A 27,612-nucleotide genomic window follows, 5' to 3' on the forward strand; every position below is an offset into this window, starting at 1 on the left:
ATCGCCACATCAATCCACACAGTGCGGCCACGTAACTACGTCTTATAGAATAGACGTCAGACATGTGAGAGATCATATAATATACAGAACATCGCCATGGAGATCGCCACATCAATCCACACAGTGCGGCCACGTAACTACGTCTTATAGAATAGACGTCAGACATGTGAGTGATCATATAATATACAGAACATCGCCATGGAGATCGCCACATCAATCCACACAGTGCGGCCACGTAACTACGTCTTATAGAATAGACGTCAGACATGTGAGAGATCATATAATATACAGAACATCGCCATGGAGATCGCCACATCAATCCACACAGCGCGGCCACGTAACTACGTCTTATAGAATAGACGTCAGACATGTGAGAGATCATATAATATACAGAACATCGCCATGGAGATCGCCACATCAATCCACACAGCGCGGCCACGTAACTACGTCTTATAGAATAGACGTCAGACATGTGAGAGATCATATAATATACAGAACATCGCCATGGAGATCGCCACATCAATCCACACAGTGCGGCCACGTAACTACGTCTTATAGAATAGACGTCAGACATGTGAGTGATCATATAATATACAGAACATCGCCATGGAGATCGCCACATCAATCCACACAGCGCGGCCACGTAACTACGTCTTATAGAATAGACGTCAGACATGTGAGTGATCATATAATATACAGAACATCGCCATGGAGATCGCCACATCAATCCACACAGCGCGGCCACGTAACTACGTCTTATAGAATAGACGTCAGACATGTGAGTGATCATATAATATACAGAACATCGCCATGGAGATCGCCACATCAATCCACACAGCGCGGCCACGTAACTACGTCTTATAGAATAGACGTCAGACATGTGAGAGATCATATAATATACAGAACATCGCCATGGAGATCGCCACATCAATCCACACAGCGCGGCCACGTAACTACGTCTTATAGAATAGACGTCAGACATGTGAGTGATCATATAATATACAGAACATCGCCATGGAGATCGCCACATCAATCCACACAGTGCGGCCACGTAACTACGTCTTATAGAATAGACGTCAGACATGTGAGTGATCATATAATATACAGAACATCGCCATGGAGATCGCCACATCAATCCACACAGCTGCGGCCACGTAACTACGTCTTATAGAATAGACGTCAGACATGTGAGTGATCATATAATATACAGAACATCGCCATGGAGATCGCCACATCAATCCACACAGCGCGGCCACGTAACTACGTCTTATAGAATAGACGTCAGACATGTGAGAGATCATATAATATACAGAACATCGCCATGGAGATCGCCACATCAATCCACACAGTGCGGCCACGTAACTACGTCTTATAGAATAGACGTCAGACATGTGAGAGATCATATAATATAACAGAACATCGCCATGGAGATCGCCACATCAATCCACACAGTGCGGCCACGTAACTACGTCTTATAGAATAGACGTCAGACATGTGAGTGATCATATAATATACAGGACATCGCCATGGAGATCGCCACATCAATCCACACAGTGCGGCCACGTAACTACGTCTTATAGAATAGACGTCAGACATGTGAGAGATCATATAATATACAGAACATCGCCATGGAGATCGCCACATCAATCCACACAGTGCGGCCACGTAACTACGTCTTATAGAATAGACGTCAGACATGTGAGAGATCATATAATATACAGAACATCGCCATGGAGATCGCCACATCAATCCACACAGTGCGGCCACGTAACTACGTCTTATAGAATAGACGTCAGACATGTGAGTGATCATATAATATACAGAACATCGCCATGGAGATCGCCACATCAATCCACACAGTGCGGCCACGTAACTACGTCTTATAGAATAGACGTCAGACATGTGAGAGATCATATAATATACAGAACATCGCCATGGAGATCGCCACATCAATCCACACAGCGCGGCCACGTAACTACGTCTTATAGAATAGACGTCAGACATGTGAGAGATCATATAATATACAGACATCGCCATGGAGATCGCCACATCAATCCACACAGTGCGGCCACGTAACTACGTCTTATAGAATAGACGTCAGACATGTGAGAGATCATATAATATACAGGACATCGCCATGGACATCGCCACATCAATCCACACAGTGCGGCCACGTAACTACGTCTTATAGAATAGACGTCAGACATGTGAGAGATCATATAATATACAGAACATCGCCATGGAGATCGCCACATCAATCCACACAGCGCGGCCACGTAACTACGTCTTATAGAATAGACGTCAGACATGTGAGAGATCATATAATATACAGAACATCGCCATGGAGATCGCCACATCAATCCACACAGCGCGGCCACGTAACTACGTCTTATAGAATAGACGTCAGACATGTGAGAGATCATATAATATACAGAACATCGCCATGGAGATCGCCACATCAATCCACACAGTGCGGCCACGTAACTACGTCTTATAGAATAGACGTCAGACATGTGAGAGATCATATAATATACAGAACATCGCCATGGAGATCGCCACATCAATCCACACAGTGCGGCCACGTAACTACGTCTTATAGAATAGACGTCAGACATGTGAGAGATCATATAATATACAGAACATCGCCATGGAGATCGCCACATCAATCCACACAGCGCGGCCACGTAACTACGTCTTATAGAATAGACGTCAGACATGTGAGAGATCATATAATATACAGAACATCGCCATGGAGATCGCCACATCAATCCACACAGTGCGGCCACGTAACTACGTCTTATAGAATAGACGTCAGACATGTGAGAGATCATATAATATACAGAACATCGCCATGGAGATCGCCACATCAATCCACACAGTGCGGCCACGTAACTACGTCTTATAGAATAGACGTCAGACATGTGAGAGATCATATAATATACAGAACATCGCCATGGAGATCGCCACATCAATCCACACAGCTGCGGCCACGTAACTACGTCTTATAGAATAGACGTCAGACATGTGAGTGATCATATAATATACAGAACATCGCCATGGAGATCGCCACATCAATCCACACAGTGCGGCCACGTAACTACGTCTTATAGAATAGACGTCAGACATGTGAGTGATCATATAATATACAGAACATCGCCATGGAGATCGCCACATCAATCCACACAGTGCGGCCACGTAACTACGTCTTATAGAATAGACGTCAGACATGTGAGTGATCATATAATATACAGAACATCGCCATGGAGATCGCCACATCAATCCACACAGCGCGGCCACGTAACTACGTCTTATAGAATAGACGTCAGACATGTGAGAGATCATATAATATACAGAACATCGCCATGGAGATCGCCACATCAATCCACACAGTGCGGCCACGTAACTACGTCTTATAGAATAGACGTCAGACATGTGAGAGATCATATAATATACAGAACATCGCCATGGAGATCGCCACATCAATCCACACAGTGCGGCCACGTAACTACGTCTTATAGAATAGACGTCAGACATGTGAGAGATCATATAATATACAGAACATCGCCATGGAGATCGCCACATCAATCCACACAGCGCGGCCACGTAACTACGTCTTATAGAATAGACGTCAGACATGTGAGAGATCATATAATATACAGAACATCGCCATGGAGATCGCCACATCAATCCACACAGCGCGGCCACGTAACTACGTCTTATAGAATAGACGTCAGACATGTGAGAGATCATATAATATACAGAACATCGCCATGGAGATCGCCACATCAATCCACACAGTGCGGCCACGTAACTACGTCTTATAGAATAGACGTCAGACATGTGAGTGATCATATAATATACAGAACATCGCCATGGAGATCGCCACATCAATCCACACAGCGCGGCCACGTAACTACGTCTTATAGAATAGACGTCAGACATGTGAGAGATCATATAATATACAGAACATCGCCATGGAGATCGCCACATCAATCCACACAGTGCGGCCACGTAACTACGTCTTATAGAATAGACGTCAGACATGTGAGAGATCATATAATATACAGAACATCGCCATGGAGATCGCCACATCAATCCACACAGTGCGGCCACGTAACTACGTCTTATAGAATAGACGTCAGACATGTGAGTGATCATATAATATACAGAACATCGCCATGGAGATCGCCACATCAATCCACACAGCGCGGCCACGTAACTACGTCTTATAGAATAGACGTCAGACATGTGAGTGATCATATAATATACAGAACATCGCCATGGAGATCGCCACATCAATCCACACAGTGCGGCCACGTAACTACGTCTTATAGAATAGACGTCAGACATGTGAGAGATCATATAATATACAGAACATCGCCATGGAGATCGCCACATCAATCCACACAGTGCGGCCACGTAACTACGTCTTATAGAATAGACGTCAGACATGTGAGAGATCATATAATATACAGAACATCGCCATGGAGATCGCCACATCAATCCACACAGTGCGGCCACGTAACTACGTCTTATAGAATAGACGTCAGACATGTGAGTGATCATATAATATACAGAACATCGCCATGGAGATCGCCACATCAATCCACACAGTGCGGCCACGTAACTACGTCTTATAGAATAGACGTCAGACATGTGAGAGATCATATAATATACAGAACATCGCCATGGAGATCGCCACATCAATCCACACAGCGCGGCCACGTAACTACGTCTTATAGAATAGACGTCAGACATGTGAGAGATCATATAATATACAGGACATCGCCATGGAGATCGCCACATCAATCCACACAGTGCGGCCACGTAACTACGTCTTATAGAATAGACGTCAGACATGTGAGTGATCATATAATATACAGGACATCGCCATGGAGATCGCCACATCAATCCACACAGTGCGGCCACGTAACTACGTCTTATAGAATAGACGTCAGACATGTGAGTGATCATATAATATACAGAACATCGCCATGGAGATCGCCACATCAATCCACACAGCGCGGCCACGTAACTACGTCTTATAGAATAGACGTCAGACATGTGAGAGATCATATAATATACAGAACATCGCCATGGAGATCGCCACATCAATCCACACAGCGCGGCCACGTAACTACGTCTTATAGAATAGACGTCAGACATGTGAGTGATCATATAATATACAGAACATCGCCATGGAGATCGCCACATCAATCCACACAGCGCGGCCACGTAACTACGTCTTATAGAATAGACGTCAGACATGTGAGTGATCATATAATATACAGAACATCGCCATGGAGATCGCCACATCAATCCACACAGCGCGGCCACGTAACTACGTCTTATAGGAATAGACGTCAGACATGTGAGTGATCATATAATATACAGAACATCGCCATGGAGATCGCCACATCAATCCACACAGTGCGGCCACGTAACTACGTCTTATAGAATAGACGTCAGACATGTGAGTGATCATATAATATACAGAACATCGCCATGGAGATCGCCACATCAATCCACACAGCGCGGCCACGTAACTACGTCTTATAGAATAGACGTCAGACATGTGAGTGATCATATAATATACAGGACATCGCCATGGAGATCGCCACATCAATCCACACAGCGCGGCCACGTAACTACGTCTTATAGAATAGACGTCAGACATGTGAGTGATCATATAATATACAGAACATCGCCATGGAGATCGCCACATCAATCCACACAGTGCGGCCACGTAACTACGTCTTATAGAATAGACGTCAGACATGTGAGAGATCATATAATATACAGAACATCGCCATGGAGATCGCCACATCAATCCACACAGTGCGGCCACGTAACTACGTCTTATAGAATAGACGTCAGACATGTGAGAGATCATATAATATACAGGACATCGCCATGGACGATCGCCATATCAATCCACACAGTGCGGCCACGTAACTACGTCTTATAGAATAGACGTCAGACATGTGAGTGATCATATAATATACAGAACATCGCCATGGAGATCGCCACATCAATCCACACAGTGCGGCCACGTAACTACGTCTTATAGAATAGACGTCAGACATGTGAGAGATCATATAATATACAGAACATCGCCATGGAGATCGCCACATCAATCCACACAGTGCGGCCACGTAACTACGTCTTATAGAATAGACGTCAGACATGTGAGTGATCATATAATATACAGAACATCGCCATGGAGATCGCCACATCAATCCACACAGTGCGGCCACGTAACTACGTCTTATAGAATAGACGTCAGACATGTGAGAGATCATATAATATACAGAACATCGCCATGGAGATCGCCACATCAATCCACACAGCGCGGCCACGTAACTACGTCTTATAGAATAGACGTCAGACATGTGAGAGATCATATAATATACAGAACATCGCCATGGAGATCGCCACATCAATCCACACAGCGCGGCCACGTAACTACGTCTTATAGAATAGACGTCAGACATGTGAGAGATCATATAATATACAGAACATCGCCATGGAGATCGCCACATCAATCCACACAGCGCGGCCACGTAACTACGTCTTATAGAATAGACGTCAGACATGTGAGTGATCATATAATATACAGAACATCGCCATGGAGATCGCCACATCAATCCACACAGCGCGGCCACGTAACTACGTCTTATAGAATAGACGTCAGACATGTGAGTGATCATATAATATACAGGACATCGCCATGGAGATCGCCACATCAATCCACACAGCGCGGCCACGTAACTACGTCTTATAGAATAGACGTCAGACATGTGAGTGATCATATAATATACAGAACATCGCCATGGAGATCGCCACATCAATCCACACAGTGCGGCCACGTAACTACGTCTTATAGAATAGACGTCAGACATGTGAGTGATCATATAATATACAGGACATCGCCATGGAGATCGCCACATCAATCCACACAGCGCGGCCACGTAACTACGTCTTATAGAATAGACGTCAGACATGTGAGTGATCATATAATATACAGAACATCGCCATGGAGATCGCCACATCAATCCACACAGTGCGGCCACGTAACTACGTCTTATAGAATAGACGTCAGACATGTGAGAGATCATATAATATACAGAACATCGCCATGGAGATCGCCACATCAATCCACACAGTGCGGCCACGTAACTACGTCTTATAGAATAGACGTCAGACATGTGAGAGATCATATAATATACAGGACATCGCCATGGACATCGCCATATCAATCCACACAGTGCGGCCACGTAACTACGTCTTATAGAATAGACGTCAGACATGTGAGTGATCATATAATATACAGAACATCGCCATGGAGATCGCCACATCAATCCACACAGTGCGGCCACGTAACTACGTCTTATAGAATAGACGTCAGACATGTGAGAGATCATATAATATACAGAACATCGCCATGGAGATCGCCACATCAATCCACACAGTGCGGCCACGTAACTACGTCTTATAGAATAGACGTCAGACATGTGAGTGATCATATAATATACAGAACATCGCCATGGAGATCGCCACATCAATCCACACAGTGCGGCCACGTAACTACGTCTTATAGAATAGACGTCAGACATGTGAGAGATCATATAATATACAGAACATCGCCATGGAGATCGCCACATCAATCCACACAGCGCGGCCACGTAACTACGTCTTATAGAATAGACGTCAGACATGTGAGAGATCATATAATATACAGAACATCGCCATGGAGATCGCCACATCAATCCACACAGCGCGGCCACGTAACTACGTCTTATAGAATAGACGTCAGACATGTGAGTGATCATATAATATACAGAACATCGCCATGGAGATCGCCACATCAATCCACACAGCGCGGCCACGTAACTACGTCTTATAGAATAGACGTCAGACATGTGAGAGATCATATAATATACAGGACATCGCCATGGAGATCGCCACATCAATCCACACAGTGCGGCCACGTAACTACGTCTTATAGAATAGACGTCAGACATGTGAGTGATCATATAATATACAGGACATCGCCATGGACATCGCCACATCAATCCACACAGTGCGGCCACGTAACTACGTCTTATAGAATAGACGTCAGACATGTGAGAGATCATATAATATACAGAACATCGCCATGGAGATCGCCACATCAATCCACACAGTGCGGCCACTTCACTACGTCTTATAGAATAGACGTCAGACATGTGAGAGATCATATAATATACAGAACATCGCCATGGAGATCGCCACATCAATCCACACAGCGCGGCCACGTAACTACGTCTTATAGAATAGACGTCAGACATGTGAGAGATCATATAATATACAGAACATCGCCATGGAGATCGCTACATCAATCCACACAGCGCGGCCACGTAACTACGTCTTATAGAATAGACGTCAGACATGTGAGAGATCATATAATATACAGAACATCGCCATGGAGATCGCCACATCAATCCACACAGTGCGGCCACGTAACTACGTCTTATAGAATAGACGTCAGACATGTGAGAGATCATATAATATACAGAACATCGCCATGGAGATCGCCACATCAATCCACACAGCGCGGCCACGTAACTACGTCTTATAGAATAGACGTCAGACATGTGAGTGATCATATAATATACAGAACATCGCCATGGAGATCGCCACATCAATCCACACAGTGCGGCCACGTAACTACGTCTTATAGAATAGACGTCAGACATGTGAGTGATCATATAATATACAGAACATCGCCATGGAGATCGCTACATCAATCCACACAGCGCGGCCACGTAACTACGTCTTATAGAATAGACGTCAGACATGTGAGTGATCATATAATATACAGAACATCGCCATGGAGATCGCTACATCAATCCACACAGCGCGGCCACGTAACTACGTCTTATAGAATAGACGTCAGACATGTGAGAGATCATATAATATACAGAACATCGCCATGGAGATCGCCACATCAATCCACACAGTGCGGCCACGTAACTACGTCTTATAGAATAGACGTCAGACATGTGAGAGATCATATAATATACAGAACATCGCCATGGAGATCGCCACATCAATCCACACAGCGCGGCCACGTAACTACGTCTTATAGAATAGACGTCAGACATGTGAGAGATCATATAATATACAGAACATCGCCATGGAGATCGCTACATCAATCCACACAGCGCGGCCACTTCACTACGTCTTATAGAATAGACGTCAGACATGTGAGTGATCATATAATATACAGAACATCGCCATGGAGATCGCCACATCAATCCACACAGTGCGGCCACTTCACTACGTCTTATAGAATAGACGTCAGACATGTGAGTGATCATATAATATACAGAACATCGCCATGGAGATCGCCACATCAATCCACACAGCGCGGCCACGTAACTACGTCTTATAGAATAGACGTCAGACATGTGAGAGATCATATAATATACAGAACATCGCCATGGAGATCGCCACATCAATCCACACAGTGCGGCCACGTAACTACGTCTTATAGAATAGACGTCAGACATGTGAGAGATCATATAATATACAGAACATCGCCATGGAGATCGCCACATCAATCCACACAGCGCGGCCACGTAACTACGTCTTATAGAATAGACGTCAGACATGTGAGAGATCATATAATATACAGGACATCGCCATGGAGATCGCCACATCAATCCACACAGCGCGGCCACGTAACTACGTCTTATAGAATAGACGTCAGACATGTGAGAGATCATATAATATACAGAACATCGCCATGGAGATCGCCACATCAATCCACACAGTGCGGCCACTTCACTACGTCTTATAGAATAGACGTCAGACATGTGAGTGATCATATAATATACAGAACATCGCCATGGAGATCGCCACATCAATCCACACAGCGCGGCCACGTAACTACGTCTTATAGAATAGACGTCAGACATGTGAGAGATCATATAATATACAGAACATCGCCATGGAGATCGCCACATCAATCCACACAGTGCGGCCACGTAACTACGTCTTATAGAATAGACGTCAGACATGTGAGTGATCATATAATATACAGAACATCGCCATGGAGATCGCCACATCAATCCACACAGTGCGGCCACGTAACTACGTCTTATAGAATAGACGTCAGACATGTGAGTGATCATATAATATACAGGACATCGCCATGGAGATCGCCACATCAATCCACACAGCGCGGCCACGTAACTACGTCTTATAGAATAGACGTCAGACATGTGAGTGATCATATAATATACAGAACATCGCCATGGAGATCGCCACATCAATCCACACAGCGCGGCCACGTAACTACGTCTTATAGAATACACGTCAGACATGTGAGAGATCATATAATATACAGAACATCGCCATGGAGATCGCCACATCAATCCACACAGTGCGGCCACGTAACTACGTCTTATAGAATAGACGTCAGACATGTGAGAGATCATATAATATACAGAACATCGCCATGGAGATCGCCACATCAATCCACACAGCGCGGCCACGTAACTACGTCTTATAGAATAGACGTCAGACATGTGAGAGATCATATAATATACAGGACATCGCCATGGAGATCGCCACATCAATCCACACAGCGCGGCCACGTAACTACGTCTTATAGAATAGACGTCAGACATGTGAGAGATCATATAATATACAGGACATCGCCATGGAGATCGCCATATCAATCCACACAGTGCGGCCACGTAACTACGTCTTATAGAATAGACGTCAGACATGTGAGAGATCATATAATATACAGAACATCGCCATGGAGATCGCCACATCAATCCACACAGTGCGGCCACGTAACTACGTCTTATAGAATAGACGTCAGACATGTGAGAGATCATATAATATACAGAACATCGCCATGGAGATCGCCACATCAATCCACACAGTGCGGCCACGTAACTACGTCTTATAGAATAGACGTCAGACATGTGAGTGATCATATAATATACAGAACATCGCCATGGAGATCGCCACATCAATCCACACAGCGCGGCCACGTAACTACGTCTTATAGAATAGACGTCAGACATGTGAGAGATCATATAATATACAGAACATCGCCATGGAGATCGCCACATCAATCCTCACAGTGCGGCCACGTAACTACGTCTTATAGAATAGACGTCAGACATGTGAGAGATCATATAATATACAGAACATCGCCATGGAGATCGCCACATCAATCCACACAGCGCGGCCACGTAACTACGTCTTATAGAATAGACGTCAGACATGTGAGAGATCATATAATATACAGAACATTGCCATGGAGATCGCCACATCAATCCACACAGCGCGGCCACGTAACTACGTCTTATAGAATAGACGTCAGACATGTGAGTGATCATATAATATACAGAACATCGCCATGGAGATCGCCACATCAATCCACACAGCGCGGCCACGTAACTACGTCTTATAGAATAGACGTCAGACATGTGAGAGATCATATAATATACAGAACATCGCCATGGAGATCGCCACATCAATCCACACAGTGCGGCCACGTAACTACGTCTTATAGAATAGACGTCAGACATGTGAGAGATCATATAATATACAGAACATCGCCATGGAGATCGCCACATCAATCCACACAGTGCGGCCACGTAACTACGTCTTATAGAATAGACGTCAGACATGTGAGAGATCATATAATATACAGAACATCGCCATGGAGATCGCCACATCAATACACACAGTGCGGCCACGTAACTACGTCTTATAGAATAGACGTCAGACATGTGAGAGATCATATAATATACAGAACATCGCCATGGAGATCGCCACATCAATCCACACAGCGCGGCCACGTAACTACGTCTTATAGAATACACGTCAGACATGTGAGAGATCATATAATATACAGAACATCGCCATGGAGATCGCCACATCAATCCACACAGTGCGGCCACGTAACTACGTCTTATAGAATAGACGTCAGACATGTGAGTGATCATATAATATACAGAACATCGCCATGGAGATCGCCACATCAATCCACACAGAACAGTGCGGGTGCACGATCTCTTATAATCCCGGTACGGCTACACGGCGCGTCCTCGTTTCCATGGCAATGAATGGCCAATCTGGTGTCTCTTCTTCAGCGCTTCCTGTACAGCTTCCACCAATCCCGGTTAGTGGCGCCGTTTTCCAGATTAAACCAACCAGATTCCTTCATATAGTTTAAGTGCTGAATATTATCCAATCCAATTACCCCTTACTTTACATGTATAGCGGCGCTGACCAATCAGGCTCCAGCACCGAGCGCAGGTCCAGGATCCGGCCGTGGAGTGCGGTGTCAGCGCTCCAGCGTCATGGACGCGCCCCATCACATGATCGGGATGGAGTCGCATCCAGGCGTGACACCGCCTCTGCCGCCCCCACCGCCGGGTCACATGACCACTACTTACGGTTACCTGGGAAACGCCGCCTCACTTCTCAAACCGCCATTGTTCCGGTATCTAATAGGGACAGATATACAGATCAGATTAGAATTACAGCAGCACATGGAAAGGGGATTAATTAAGGAAATAAATTATCTTAATGAGCAAATATGTGAAGCAGTTAAGATTTAGAGTCATTGATGGCGCGCCTGGAGCGCTGTCTTTCTACATTGGAGGAGAGGAGGTTCCCTGGGTTTGGATCGAGCGCTGTCAGCTGTCAGTGAGTGCTGTCAGCTATTCCTTTTATATGTGCCCTCCTCTCTTCCAGGCCACCAGCTTTGTTGGCCCCTCGTCGCCCCGTCTCGCCCTGCAGTTCTTCGATGTGACGTACGGCGTGCAGTTTGGTGACGTTTGGCCGTCTGTGCGGATCGCTCTCCTGTCCGAGCAGAAGTATGGCGCCCTCATCAATAAGTTCTCCAGCGTGGATGGCGTCACCCACGGCCTGCGCTCCCGCAACGCCACCGACTTCCTGGCCGAGGTCCGAGCCACCGGGGCAGAGTTGTCGCAGCCGTCCAACCTCACGTGCTTCACCTTCCCTCGCGGTGACATCAGCCGCTTCCCACCATCCAGGTATCGCACCGGCCCCGGGGCCACATCCTGTCTGGTCGCAGCAGCAGCCGCTTTTCTAGGTCACGGAGGATTTGTATCTTTAAGCTGAAGTCGTAGGAAAGTAGGACGAGTACATTGGCATTTCCCCAACCTCGCACGCATTTTCTCAAAATCAAAAAATAAAATATATTTGTACAATATTTTTAAAATACAGTACAACGCGTTTCGGCTGCTAATATTACAGTGCAGCCTTCATCAGGTAGCAAAAAAACCAAAAGAACAGACATACAAGGACTATACAAGTTGTATACTGCTTATTCTATGTCCTTTGTTTTTTTTTTGTTTTTTTGTACTGTATTTTAAATATTTTTTATTTTGAGAAAATAAATTAATTTTTATTAACATTTTTCACTGGAAGTGGATGCACTCGAAAAATCCGTAGGTGCTTAGCGCCACATTTGCTTGGAGTTTTTATTTTTCCTTTATAGTGAGAAAAGTGCGGATTCTAGAGATGTTTTTTAGGTGTAAGTGGCACGAGCGGGCAAGAGATTGTATATGGGAGGTGAAGGAGAGATCAGAGTCAAACATAACACCCAGACAGCGCGCCTGCTGCCGGGGTGTTATTATGGTGCCACCCACGGAGAGGGAAATGTCAGATTTAGGGAGATTAGTAGATGGTGGGAGCAGAAGAAGTTCAGTTTTGGAGAGGTTGAGTTTCAGATAGAGCGGAGGGAGTGAGTGGAGAGGTAACGGGTAAGGCGGGAGTAGATCAGGCGCTCCAAGAGTTTAGAGATGAAGGGGAGATTGGAGACCGGTCTGTAGTTGTTTGTGCAGGATGGGTCGAGGGTGGGTTTCTTTAGTAATGGAGTAATGATAGTGACTGAAGGAGGAGGGGAAAATGCCAGAGGAGAGGGAGAGATTAAAGATTGTAGTTAGGTGAGTTGTGACGACTGGAGAGAGAGACTGGAGGAGATGTGAGGGAATGGGGTCAGTAGTGCATGTAGTTGGACGAGAAGAGGAGAGGAGCCTGGAGACTTCTTCTTCTGTGATGGGATCGAATGTGGAGAGTGAGCCAGGGGCAATGAGGGGAGGGATGGGAGTCACTGAACTTACTGGTTGGGAGCGGATTTCCTGACGGATATTGTCTATTTTTCTCTATAAAGTGGGAGGCCAGGTCACCAGCACAAATGTCTGTGATAGGGGCTTGTGCTTTTGGCCTGAGGAGGGAGTGAAAGGTGTCGAAGAGTATCTTGGGGATGTTGGATAATGAGGAGATCAGGATGGTGAAGGTCTGGCAGAAAACACAGGTCAGAATCTGCTTGTTTTTCTTTCAGATTTTGTGCGTTTTTGTTGCGGATTTTGTGCGGATTTCGTGCCTTTTTACCCCTGCGGATTGTTGTTATGGAATGGGTGCAGAAACGCTACATATCCGCACAAAGAAGTGACATGCTTCTTCTTTCAATCTGCTGCGTTTTCTGTGTAGAATTTTCCGCACCATTAGTGCAGCTTTCTTTTATGCCATTGATTTACATTGTACTGTAAATCACTTGCGGATCCGCAGTAAATCTGCAACGTGTGCACACAGCCTGACACGTTGGTCGACCCTTGAGTTGGTCAGGAATTGTTCACTTTCACACCTTGGTTGGCCAATGTTTACTTTACACAGCAGTAATTTAATTAACCCCTTCAACCCGCAGTCTGTTTTCACCTTCCTGACCAGGTGAAATGTTCTTATTCCGACCTCTGTCACTCTATGTGGCAATAACTCTGGAGCTTCAGGTGATCCTGAGATTCTTTTCTGGTGACAGATTGTACTTTATGATGGTGGTAACATTTCTTTGATACGATTTGCATTTACTTGTGAAAATATCGAAAATTTGGCAAAAATGTCGCAATTTTCAAACTTTTAATTTTTGTACCCTTAAATCAGTCATAGCGCACAAAATAGTTAATAAGTAACATTTCCCACATGTCTACTTTACATCAGGCAAACAACGAAGATGCAGCTCCGCACCGCTGCGATCAGCTGGCCCGAGAGCATTCAACCTTTTATGCTATTGCCATAATAAAATTTCCCTTTGAAACCAATAGGGTGCTGCGTCCAGAAAACAGCGCACAATGTTCATAGAAAAAGGAATGGAGCGCACTTACCTGGGTAAAAAAGTCACCACTTTATTAGGACATGTATAAAAAGACAGCAGGGAGGGATGTGAACAAGGAAGGACAACGGCCGTTTCGTGCCCACGGCACTTCATGTTCTCGTGGTCTGAAGAACATCTTCTCTACCTGTCCGCTCTGCACATAAAGGGTGCAGTAAACATACAGACTGATTTTCTGAGCAGAACAGAAATCTATCCAGGGGAATGGAGTGTAGATCCTGAGATCTTTCAGATACTGAACAGAAGGTGGGGCCATCCAGAGGTGGAACTATTTGCAGGTGGACAGAATGCAAAAGTGGATCAATATTATTCACTAAATCCAGCCGATCCCTGCTTAGGTGTAGATGCTTTAGTCCACCCATGGACATTCCGACTGGCCTATGCCTTCCCTCCATTACCAATCCTACCAAGGGTTTTACAAAAGATAAGAATGGAAAAGGTGAAGGTAGTCTTGATAGCGCATTTCTGGCCCAAAAGAAGCTGGTTTGGGACTCTTGCTAGCACAGAACAGAACGTAGAGGTAACCCCGGTCAGAAGCCTCCACCAGGGGCCAATCTTTCATCCGGATCCTGAAACGTTACATCTGAAGGCCTGGCTTCTGAGTTTTCAATCCTGAAGACCAGAGGATTGTCAAGACAGGGCCAGTAGAACACTACAGAAAAGCCAAAAGCTAGTAAACTCTATATAGCAGAAGATATAGAAGACCTTTACCTCATGGAGTGCACCCGAATGACCAAACCCACACCAGCCAAACTCAGCTCAGATCCAGGATTTTCTGCAAGAAGGGCTGGAGAAGCGTCTCAGACCTAGCACCCTGAAAGTCCAGGTGACGGCCCTAAGCTCATATTTTGACTAGACCACCGATGGATTAGAAGGTTTGACAGCAGCATCCCGCATACTTCCAAGAGCTACTAATTTAGTTCCTTCCTGGGACCTCAATGTGGCCCTTGTTATATATAGTTGTAGACGGACTCTCCTGGAAAGCAGCCTGCCTGGTACTAATAACTACAGCCAGGAGAGTGGGCGAATTACAAGCTCTCAATCAACGAACCCTACATGAAGATTTTGCAGGACCGATTTATTCTGCGATTGAATCCGCTCAGCGTTTTACAAGTCTCAGGAGATAATTCTTCCCTAATTCTATCAAGAGCCGGAAAATAAGGAAGAAGAACAGTTCCACACTTTGGGCCTCGGAAAACGGTATTCCATTACCTTCAAGTGACGGAAAAACTAAGAAGGACCAAAACCTGTGTGTTCATCTTCGAGGCCAGAATAAGGGGAAAGAAGACTTCCAGATGCATGATTGCCACCTGGATCAAGAGCGCATTCTCGCAGGCATATCATGTGGAGGGTCTTCCACCGCCAGAGAAACTTGCAGCTCACTCTACCAGAGCAACATCTGTCTCCTGGGCTGAGAAAGCCAGTGCTTCCATCGAGCAGATATGCAGAGCTGGTCCCTGGTCCATATGTTGTCCAAGCATTACAGGCTAGACCTGATGTCAGAAGAGGACTTGGCCTTCGGGAGAAAAGTCCTCCAAGCTATAGTCCCTCCCTAAAACATTACTCTTGGGTACTGCTCCGGTGTGCTGTCGTGGGGGGTACTAGAGAAAATCGAATTAGACTTACTGGTAATCCGGTTTATAGTAACCCACCACGACACCATGGGTAATCCCTCCCTTTGCTTAATTTTTCGTTTAAAGAGAATAAATCTAATTTGAAGCATCCCTTCTCCTGTGGTCCTTTATAATAACACTGAGGGGAGGATGAGGGAGGGTTATTTAACCTCTTTGGCATTTCCAGTCCCGGTGTGCTGTCGTGGGGGGTTACTAGAAACTGAATTACCGGTAAGTCTAATTCTGTGCTTGCGCCGTTCCTCGTGATCAGATGACTTTATTCTTCGGGTTGGTGCGATTACAGCGATGCCAGATTTATATCGGGTTTTCATGTTTGTTGCTGTCACACTAAAGACCCTTTTTATTGCAGTAGCTTTTGCCTCCCTGAATGTAGATGGCTATAATCAGAGCATTACATTATTTTGATCACTTTATATTCCGATTTTTGGTAGGCATAATGAACAAACAGCAATTCAGGAATAGTTATTTTTTATATACTGTTCCTCATGTGGTAAAATTGGTAAGACCGCTTTATTCTTGGGTCAGTACGATTACAGCGATGCCCAATTTATATCGGGTTTTTATGTTTTGACGCTTTCACACAAACTATTTGAGAATAAATTATTTTTGCATGGCTTTATTCTGAGAGCTGTGACTTTTTATTGTGCTGATGGAGCCGTATGGCGGCTTGTGTTTTTTGTGGGACAAGATGACATTTTCAGCGGTACCATTTTATATTCGTCTTTTTTATTGCGTTTTCCATTTTTTGTGTGGCGATATGATAAAGTATTGTTTTTTCCGTCGTTTTTAATTTGTTTTACAGTGTTAACTGAAAGGATTAACTAGTGGGACAGTTTTATAAGTCGGTTTGTTTCGGAAGCAGTGATAACAAATGTGGACCATATTTTGCGGTTTATAAGACGCACCCAAACTTTGGGGAGAAAAATAGGAGAAAAAAAACCCAGTTTTTAATAAAATGGTGGAGCTTCTTACAATCCATAGGTCTTATTGGTTACTGGGGGTGGTGGCTGCGGTGAAGCGGGGTCCCAGGGTCGCTGCGGGAGGAGGCAGGAGTGGAGCGTTGCCACTGGCTGGGATGACGGAGTGTTCGGATGTGCACCGCTGCGGGTGTTCGGTGCTGTGGGGGCTCCACTGACGTTTTGTGAAAGCCCAGAGCCCCCGCACTTCTGTGGCTTACTGTATGGTGGACTCTGACTGAAAAAAACCAGAAATTTTGCAATTTTTGCAAATTTATTAAAAAATAAAACCTGAACTATCCCATGGTCATAAGTGTTCAGCCCCTTTGCTCAGTATTGAGGTGAAGCCCCTTTTGAGCTCGTACGGCCAGGAGTCTTCTTGGGAATGATGCAACCAGTTTCTCACCCCTGGATTTGGGGATCCTCGGCCATTCTTGTCCTGTATTACACTTAATGACACATGTATCTAATCAGAAGTGTACATTGTCCGGGTCTGCATACATTTATGTGCTATATACAGACGAGTCTGTGACCCTTGCTCCATTTTGTTAGGACACTTATCAAAGTGATACTTAGGTCACTGAGGCTGTTACATGGATGATCCCCTATAGGGCGGTGCTATTTGTTTCCCTCATTTATATTCGCCTATGTGTTCACACAATGTTTGTATTCTTGGGGTTCTAGATTTTCCCTAGCATAGGCAATCCTCTGTTTAGTGCTAGAGGATCCTTTAGCTTGTGGGTAGAGGTGCTCACTAGCGGCGGTAGGATTTATCAGGGTCAATAGGGATAGTCGTCGTGGAGCGGGGGCGCCACAACGCTCCCCCCTAGGGTGCCAACCTCCGCAGCTAGGCAGGGGCATATCTAGGTGCCGTAGCTAGGGCTGTCTAGTATTTTTTCCCCACTAGTATTTTTTGTTGTTTTGAGCACTTTTTTGTTGGGTTTTTTTTGTGGTGTTTTTCTTTTGTACACGGCAGTCTGCCTTGGTTTTAATAATAAAGTATATTTATTTTAAACGTTAGGGCGTTTAAGCATTTGCGCAGTGGAAAAATGCGGCAAAAACGCAACGTGGGCTCATAGCCTAACCGCCTTCTCAGGCGAGGACACCAAGGCATTATGGTGGAAACTTCAATCACAAAATACATGTTTCACCTCCTGCTTTATTTCCCTGATTCCTGCGCGGTTTGCTGCGCGGTTTGCTGCGCTGTTTGCTGCGCGGTTTGCTCTCGCTCATTGCTTTCTTTGAGTGAAAGAATCAACCGCTGCAGTTTTCCAATTGTCAGGAAAAATCCAACGTGTGCAGGAGATTCCGGACGTCTCATCACTTTCACTGGGATTGTCGATGTGAATACTTTTCTGCCCAATGATAACAGAAGTATTCTCGGAGTGATACCTTTATTGGCTAACCGGAAAATAATATGTCTGCAGCTTTCAGAGCACCGCGGCTCCTTCTTCAGGCAGATTACAAATAGATTAATAAGAAACAAGCACAACGTTTAACCCCTTAGCAACCGCTGATACGCCTTTTAACGGCGGCCGCTAAGGGTACTTAAACCATAGCGCCGTTAATTAACGGCGCTGTGGAAAAAGTGAATAGCGCCCCACAGAGTTGGATTTTCTCTGGGGAAACGGTTGCCAGGGGTAGCCGAGACCCCAGAGAACATGATTCGGGGGGGGTTTGGGGGTTACCGACCCCCGGGTTGAGATCGCCGGTAATTAACTGTTTAGCGGCGATCGCAAAAAACCCCCAAAAAACACGATTTCCCATTTAATTTCTCTGTCCTCCGATGTGATCGCACATCAGAGGACAGAGAAATGGGGTCCCCAATAGCCCCCCGATACTCACCTGTCTCCCCCCGGTGCTCTTCGTGGCTCCCGATGGGCGCCACCATCTTTTTCCGGCCAAAAAATGGCTGGCACCCGGAGGATCTTTGGGGTCTCGGCTGCCGGGGGTAGCTGAGACCCCAAAGAACATGATTGGGGTCAGTTTTTACTGACCCCTGTTTTGCGATCGCCGGTAATTAACCGTTTACCGGCGATCGAAAAAAAAAAAAAAAAAATAATGTAATTCTCTGTCCTCTGATGTGATCGCCAACATATTCCGCAGCACTTTACAATTAAGATTAGGGTTGTGATTAGGGGTGTATTGGGATTAGGGTTAGGTTTGGGATTAGGGTTTGGATTAGGGTTGTGATTAGGGTTCACAGCACAATGTTATTGGACATCACTGGGATTGTAAAACACGGCTGGAAACTTCCATAAAAAAAGCAACATGTGAACATGGCCTCATAATCTGTAACTGACAGCTGATTTACAGAGTAATCTAGCAACTAATCTATGATATAGAATAGATAAATGATTGATGGGTGATAAATGATTGACAAATGATTGATAGATAATAGATGATTGAGAATAGATGATAGATGATGATTTCCTGTAGACCTTTAATGTCACATCCCCCCATATAATAGACTTGCCCCCATTATTGCCTTTCCATGTGCCATAAATAATGTTTCTCATTAAACCTATTAAATAATTTAAAAAAATGACGTGGGGTTGAAAATCGCAGCTGCCATCACCCACTGGGATTAGTAATGGAGAGTTGTGTGTCTGACCACCCGATTTGGAGCCGTTAATAAATAAAAACACGGAGAAGAAAGACCCCCGCACTGTCCCTGGCTCTTCAGGCAGGTCTGACATAATCCTGAATACAAAGTATCTCAGCAATGGCGACCTGAGAGACATGGAGACGAAATAAAGGCAACAGACAGGCCAAGTTAGGCTACGTTCACATTAGCGTTGCGCGCCGGTGCGTCGGCGACGCAACAACGGCGCAACGCACGACGCACAAAAAACGCGCGCAAACGCACGCAAAAACGCTGCGTTTTGCGACACGTGCGTCGTTTTTTGACGAAAATCGGACGCACGAAAAATGCAACTTGTTGCATTTTCTTGCGTCCGACGCTAGCGTCGAAAACTACGCACGTGTCGGAAAACGCAACAAAAAAAACGCACGCGTCCCCCATGTTAAACATAGGAACGGTAATGTGAACGTAGCCTTATTGGCACCAGTGTTCCCACAATCTGCGCTGCCGTCCTGACACCCGGGGAGCGCGGCGATTCGCAGCAGGCGGTGGTCTCCCGCCCAGATCTACAGAATATCTATTGTTTGAGCTGTGAATTCACAGTACCTGGCTGATGAAATGTCAGTTTTCCTCTGAGATGTGCGTACATATTGTGTGGCGTACGATTATTTTTGTTCCCCCCCATAGCCGTGGCGTGCCTTGCCCAATGTACGCGGCGTGCTGCGATTTGAGCTGAGCAGAGCTTACAGATGAGCAGGGCCTCACTAACATTGGGCAGCGTGAGGTTTCCTCGAATTGCCCTCTTCCGACTTATACGCTTGTGAGAGCGATTCCTGATAGAGATCGTCCACTCGACAGTCTCCATCCGTCCGTTACCCCAGTAAAATAACATCGCCTGTACTCCCCTCCAGTGCTGTTCTGCAAGTGACGGCATTTCCCAACAATCTGCAGCCGGTCAGCGCTGCTTTCACTCTGCTACCGATATACAGTCATGGTCATACGTGTTGGCACCCTTGGAATTGTTCCAGAAAATTAAGTTTTTCTCACAGAAAGTTATTGTAATTCCCATGTTTTGTTATACTCAGGTTTATTTCCTTTGTGTATATTGGAATAACAGAGAAAAAAAGGCAAATTGGACATAATTTCACACAAAACCCCCAAAATGGTCTGGACAAAATTGTTGGCGCCTTTCTAAAATTTTGGGTAAACAACTTTGTTTCTATCATGTGATGCTCATTCAGACTCACCAGTTGCAAGTAACAGGAGTGGGCAATATGAAAATCACACCTGAAACCAGATGATAAGGGGAGCCACTGCCTCAATCATTGTGTGTCTGTGTGCCGCACTACGATAGAAAACAGAAAGCGAGAACTGAGGACTTGACAACCAAAATTGTTGAACGATACATCAGCAGACTCAGGGTTACATGTCCATCTCCAGCGATCTTCATGTTCCTTTGTCCATGGGGCACAACATAACCAAGTTTACAACTCTTGGTACCGTAGCTAATCTCCCTGGATGGTAGAGAAGAATTGATGAAAGGTTGTAATTCAGGACAGTCCAGATGTAACATAGTTAGTAAGGCCGAAAAAAGCCATTTGTCCATCCAGTTCAGCCTATATTCCATCATAATAAATCCCCAGATCTACGTCCTTCTACAGAACCTAATAATTGTATGATACAATATTGTTCTGCTCCAGGAAGACATCCAGGCCTCTCTTGAACCCCTCGACTGAGTTCGCCATCACCACCTCCTCAGGCAAGCAATTCCAGATTCTCACCGCCCTAACAGTAAAGAATCCTCTTCTATGTTGGTGGAAAAACCTGCTCTCCTCCAGACGCAAAGAATGGCCCCTTGTGCCCGTCACCTTTCTTGTTATAAACAGATCCTCAGCGAGATATTTGTATTGTCCCCTTATATACTTATACATGGTTATTAGATCGCCCCTCAGTCGTCTTTTTTCTAGACTAAATAATCCTAATTTCGCTAATCTATCTGGGTATTGTAGTTCTCCCATCCCCTTTATTAATTTTGTTGCCCTCCTTTGTACTCTCTCTAGTTCCATTATATCCTTCCTGAGCACCGGTGCCCAAAACTGGACACAGTACTCCATGTGCGGTCTAACTAGGGATTTGTACAGAGGCAGTATAATGCTCTCATCATGTGTATCCAGACCTCTTTTAATGCACCCCATGATCCTGTTTGCCTTGGCAGCTGCTGCCTGGCACTGGCTGCTCCAGGTAAGTTTATCATTAACTAGGATCCCCAAGTCCTTCTCCCTGTCAGATTTACCCAGTGGTTTCCCGTTCAGTGTGTAATGGTGATATTGATTCCCTCTTCCCATGTGTATAACCTTACATTTATCATTGTTAAACCTCATCTGCCACCTTTCAGCCCAAGTTTCCAACTTATCCAGATCCATCTGTAGCAGAATACTATCTTCTCTTGTATTAACTGCTTTACATAGTTTTGTATCATCTGCAAATATCGATATTTTACTGTGTAAACCTTCTACCAGATCATTAATGAATATGTTGAAGAGAACAGGTCCCAATACCGACCCCTGCGGTACCCCACTGGTCACAGCGACCCAGTTAGAGACTATACCATTTATAACCACCCTCTGCTTTCTATCACTAAGCCAGTTACTAACCCATTTACACACATTTTCCCCCAGACCAAGCATTCTCATTTTGTGTACCAACCTCTTGTGCGGCACGGTATCAAACGCTTTGGAAAAATCGAGATATACCACGTCCAATGACTCACCGTGGTCCAGCCTATAGCTTACCTCTTCATAAAAACTGATTAGATTGGTTTGACAGGAGCGATTTCTCATAAACCCATGCTGATATGGAGTTAAACAGTTATTCTCATTGAGATAATCCAGAATAACATCCCTCAGAAACCCTTCAAATATTTTACCAACAATAGAGGTTAGACTTACTGGCCTATAATTTCCAGGGTCACTTTTAGAGCCCTTTTTGAATATTGGCACCACATTTGCTATGCGCCAGTCCTGCGGAACAGACCCTGTCGCTATAGAGTCACTAAAAATAAGAAATAATGGTTTATCTATTACATTACTTAGTTCTCTTAGTACTCGTGGGTGTATGCCATCCGGACCCGGAGATTTATCTATTTTAATCTTATTTAGCCGGTTTCGCACCTCTTCTTGGGTTAGATTGGTGACCCTTAATATAGGGTTTTCATTGTTTCTTGGGATTTCACCTAGCATTTCATTTTCCACCGTGAATACCGTGGAGAAGAAGGTGTTTAATATGTTAGCTTTTTCCTCGTCATCTACAACCATTCTTTCCTCACTATTTTTTAAGGGGCCTACATTTTCAGTTTTTATTCTTTTACTATTGATATAGTTGAAGAACAGTTTGGGATTAGTTTTACTCTCCTTAGCAATGTGCTTCTCTGTTTCCTTTTTGGCAGCTTTAATTAGTTTTTTAGATAAAGTATTTTTCTCCCTATAGTTTTTTAGAGCTTCAATGGTGCCATCCTGCTTTAGTAGTGCAAATGCTTTCTTTTTACTGTTAATTGCCTGTCTTACTTCTTTGTTTAGCCACATTGGGTTTTTCCTATTTCTAGTCCTTTTATTCCCACAAGGTATAAACCGCTTACACTGCCTATTTAGGATGTTCTTAAACATTTCCCATTTATTATCTGTATTCTCATTTCTGAGGATATTGTCCCAGTCTACCAGATTAAGGGCATCTCTAAGCTGTTCAAACTTTGCCTTCCTAAAGTTCAATGTTTTTGTGGTGGCTAAGCCACCCCCCCCCCCCAAACAGACCTATCCATTAAATGGATGCCCACTCTCCCCAGTCCCACAAGCTCGCTGCCTCGGGGTAATCCTTGACACTGATCTCTCCTTCAAACCACATATCCAAGCCCTTTCCACTTCCTGCTGACTTCAGCTCAGAAATATTTCTTTGATCTGTACATTACTCAACCAAGAATCTGCAAAACCCTAGTCCATGCCCTCATCATCTCCCACCTTGACTACTGCAACCTCCTACTCTGTGGCCTCCCCTCTAACACTCTCGCACCCCTCCAATCTATTCTAAACTCTGCTGCCCGACTGATCCACCTGTCCCCCCGCTATTCCCCGGCCTCTCCCCTCTGTCAATCCCTTCACTGGCTCCCCATTACCCAGAGACTCCACTACAAAACCCTAACCATGACGTACAAAGCCATCCGCAACCTGTCTCCTCCATACATCTGTGACCTCGTCTCCCGGTACTTACCTACACGCAACCTCCGATCTTCTCTATTCTCCACAATCGCATACAAGATTTCTCTCGCGTATCACCCCACCTCTGGAACCCTCTACCACAACACATCAGACTCTCGCCTTCCATCGAAACCTTCAAAAAGAACTAGAAGACCTAGATCTCGCGACAAGGATACAACCTGCAGTAACCACCAAACCGCTGCACGACCAGCTCTACCTTCACCTTGTAGACTGTGAGCCCTCACGGACAGAGTCCTCTCTCCTCCTGTACCAGTCGTGACTTGTATTGTGTGTAAGATTATTGTACTTGTGTTTATTATGTACACCCTCACATGTAAAGCGCCATGGAATAAATGGCGCTATAATTGAGACCTGGAGCAGTTTGTAAGAAGAGTCGTCCAAAATTCCAGGTGAGCGGTGTAAGAAGCTGGTGGATGGTTATAAGAAGCGATTGATGGTGATTATTCATTTCAAAGGGGGGAGCAAGCAAATATTAAGTTGACGGGGCCAACGCTTTTGTCCTGCCCATTTTGGGCGTTTTGTGTGAAATTTTGTCCAATTCTTTTTTACTCTGTTTTTGAGTTGTTCCAGTACACACACAACAAAAACCTGTGTGTAGCAAAACGTGGAATTACAATAATGTGCTGGGAGAAATACTTAATTTTAATTTTCTTGATCAGTTTCAGGGGTGCCAACACTTTCAATTATGACTGTAATTATTACAGCCATCTCCGTCTCTGGAGATTATTACAGCCGTCTCGGGATTATTACAGCCCCCTCCATCTCCAGAGATTATTACAGTCTCCGGGGATTATTACAGTCTCCTCCATCTCTGGGAATTATTACAGTCTCCGGGGATTATTACAGCCTCCTCCATCTCCAGAGATTATTACAGTCTCCGGGGATTATTACAGCCCCCTCCGTCTCCAAGGGTACTACAGTCACCTCCAGGAATTATTACAGTCTCCGGGGATTATTACAGCCGCCTCCATCTCCAGGGATTATTACAGTCTCCGGGAATTATTACAGTCTCCTCCATTTCTGGGAATTATTACAGCCTCCTCCATCTCCAGAGATTATTACAGTCTCCGGGGATTATTACAGCCGCCTCCGTCTCCAGGGATTATTACAGCCTCTGGGAATTATTACAGCCTCCTCCATCTCCAGGAATTATTACAGTCTCCGGGGATTATTACAGCCGCCTCCGTCTCCAGGGATTATTACAGTCTCCGGGGATTATTACAGCCGCCTCCGTCTCCAGGGATTATTACAGTCTCTGGGAATTATTACAGCCTCCTCCATCTCCAGGAATTATTACAGTCTCCGGGGATTATTACAGCCTCCTCTGTCTCCAGGGATTACTACAGTCACCTCCAGGGATTATTACAGTCTCCAGGGATTATTACAGTCTCCGGGGATTATTACAGCCCCCTCTGTCTCCAGGGATTACTACAGTCACCTCCAGGAATTATTACAGTCTCCGGGGATTATTACAGCCGCCTCCGTCTCCAGGGATTATTACAGCCGCCTCCGGGCAGTGGTTGGTGGGATGCCCGTCGTACGTTTCGTGGATTAAAGATAACAGTCCTCCATGATCTGTCATTGAAGCGGCTGCTGCGCTCTGTGCCATTGTTCGGATCATCCATTAATATTGTTCCCCGTCAGGTCCGGCGCCCGTGGCCTCCTGGATTATTACCTGCTGGACGCCGCCTCGCTTCTTCCTGTCCTCGCTCTGGATGTCCAGTCCGATCACAGTGTCCTGGATCTGTGCGCCGCTCCGGGAGGGAAGACGCTGGCACTGCTGATGGGGGACTGCAGTAAGCGGTGGTTGTGATGGGTTTGTGGGTGCAGATACTTTTATGCTCTCACTTATCGCTCAGCTTTCCGCTGTAGGATTTTTGGCAGCCAACGATCCCTCCGTCTCCCGCTGTAACCGCCTGCGGCGCGTCCTGCACTCCTACATCCCAGGGGAGTTTCGCACAGAGGGCCGGGTGCGGCTCACCTCCAGGGACGGTAGAGACTGGCCGGAGGACGCCATGTATGACCGGGTTAGTATCGGGGGATGGCACACGGTGAGGGCACCGCTGATCCTGCCGCACTTGTGACCTATCACCCTTCCACGTACAGGTCCTGGTGGATGCGCCGTGCACCACAGACAGACACTCACTGCTGGAGGAGGAGAACAACATATTCCACCGCACAAGGACAAGAGAGCGCCACAATCTCCCCCTGCTGCAGAGCCGCCTCCTGCTGTAAGTATATGACCCCCCACCAGAGCACCGCACGCTGCACCATCTCCCCCTGCTGCAGAGCCGTCTCCTGCTGTAAGTATGTGGACCCCCCACCACAGAGCACCGCACGCTGCACCATCTCCCCCTGCTGCAGAGCCGCCTCCTGCTGTAAGTATGTGACCCCCCCACCACAGAGCACCGCACGCTGCACCATCTCCCCCTGCTGCAGAGCCGCCTCCTGCTGTAAGTATGTGACCCCCCACCACCACAGAGCACCGCACGCTGCACCATCTCCCCCTGCTGCAGAGCCGCCTCCTGCTGTAAGTATGTGACCCCCCACCACAGAGCACCGCACGCTGCACCATCTCCCCCTGCTGCAGAGCCGCCTCCTGCTGTAAGTATGTGACCCCCCCACCACAGAGCACTGCACGCTGCACCATCTCCCCCTGCTGCAGAGCCGCCTCCTGCTGTAAGTATGTGACCCCCCACCACAGAGCACCGCACGCTGCACCATCTCCCCCTGCTGCAGAGCCGCCTCCTGCTGTAAGTATATGACCCACCACCACAGAGCACCGCACGCTGCACCATGTCCCCCTGCTGCAGAGCCGCCTCCTGCTGTAAGTATGTGACCCCCCACCACCACAGAGCACCGCACGCTGCACCATCTCCCCCTGCTGCAGAGCCGCCTCCTGCTGTAAGTATGTGGACCCCCCCCCCCACCACAGAGCACCGCACGCTTCACAATCTCCCCC

General features: G+C 45.9%; 1 protein-coding gene across 1 annotated transcript in view; it reads left to right on the forward strand.

The window, feature by feature from the left end:
* The window catches only part of NSUN4 (NOP2/Sun RNA methyltransferase 4), a 75,030-nt gene that overhangs the window by 19,567 nt on the left and 27,851 nt on the right, over nucleotides 1–27,612 (forward strand). The window contains exons 2-5 of the mRNA XM_069735883.1: nucleotides 12,769–13,070; nucleotides 26,295–26,446; nucleotides 26,523–26,677; nucleotides 26,757–26,881. Coding sequence (XP_069591984.1) covers nucleotides 12,769–13,070; nucleotides 26,295–26,446; nucleotides 26,523–26,677; nucleotides 26,757–26,881 — 734 coding nt within the window. The remainder of the gene's footprint in view (nucleotides 1–12,768; nucleotides 13,071–26,294; nucleotides 26,447–26,522; nucleotides 26,678–26,756; nucleotides 26,882–27,612) is intronic.

This window comes from Ranitomeya imitator, chromosome 8 (genome assembly GCF_032444005.1).
Source record: "Ranitomeya imitator isolate aRanImi1 chromosome 8, aRanImi1.pri, whole genome shotgun sequence".
NCBI lineage: Eukaryota > Metazoa > Chordata > Amphibia > Anura > Dendrobatidae > Ranitomeya > Ranitomeya imitator.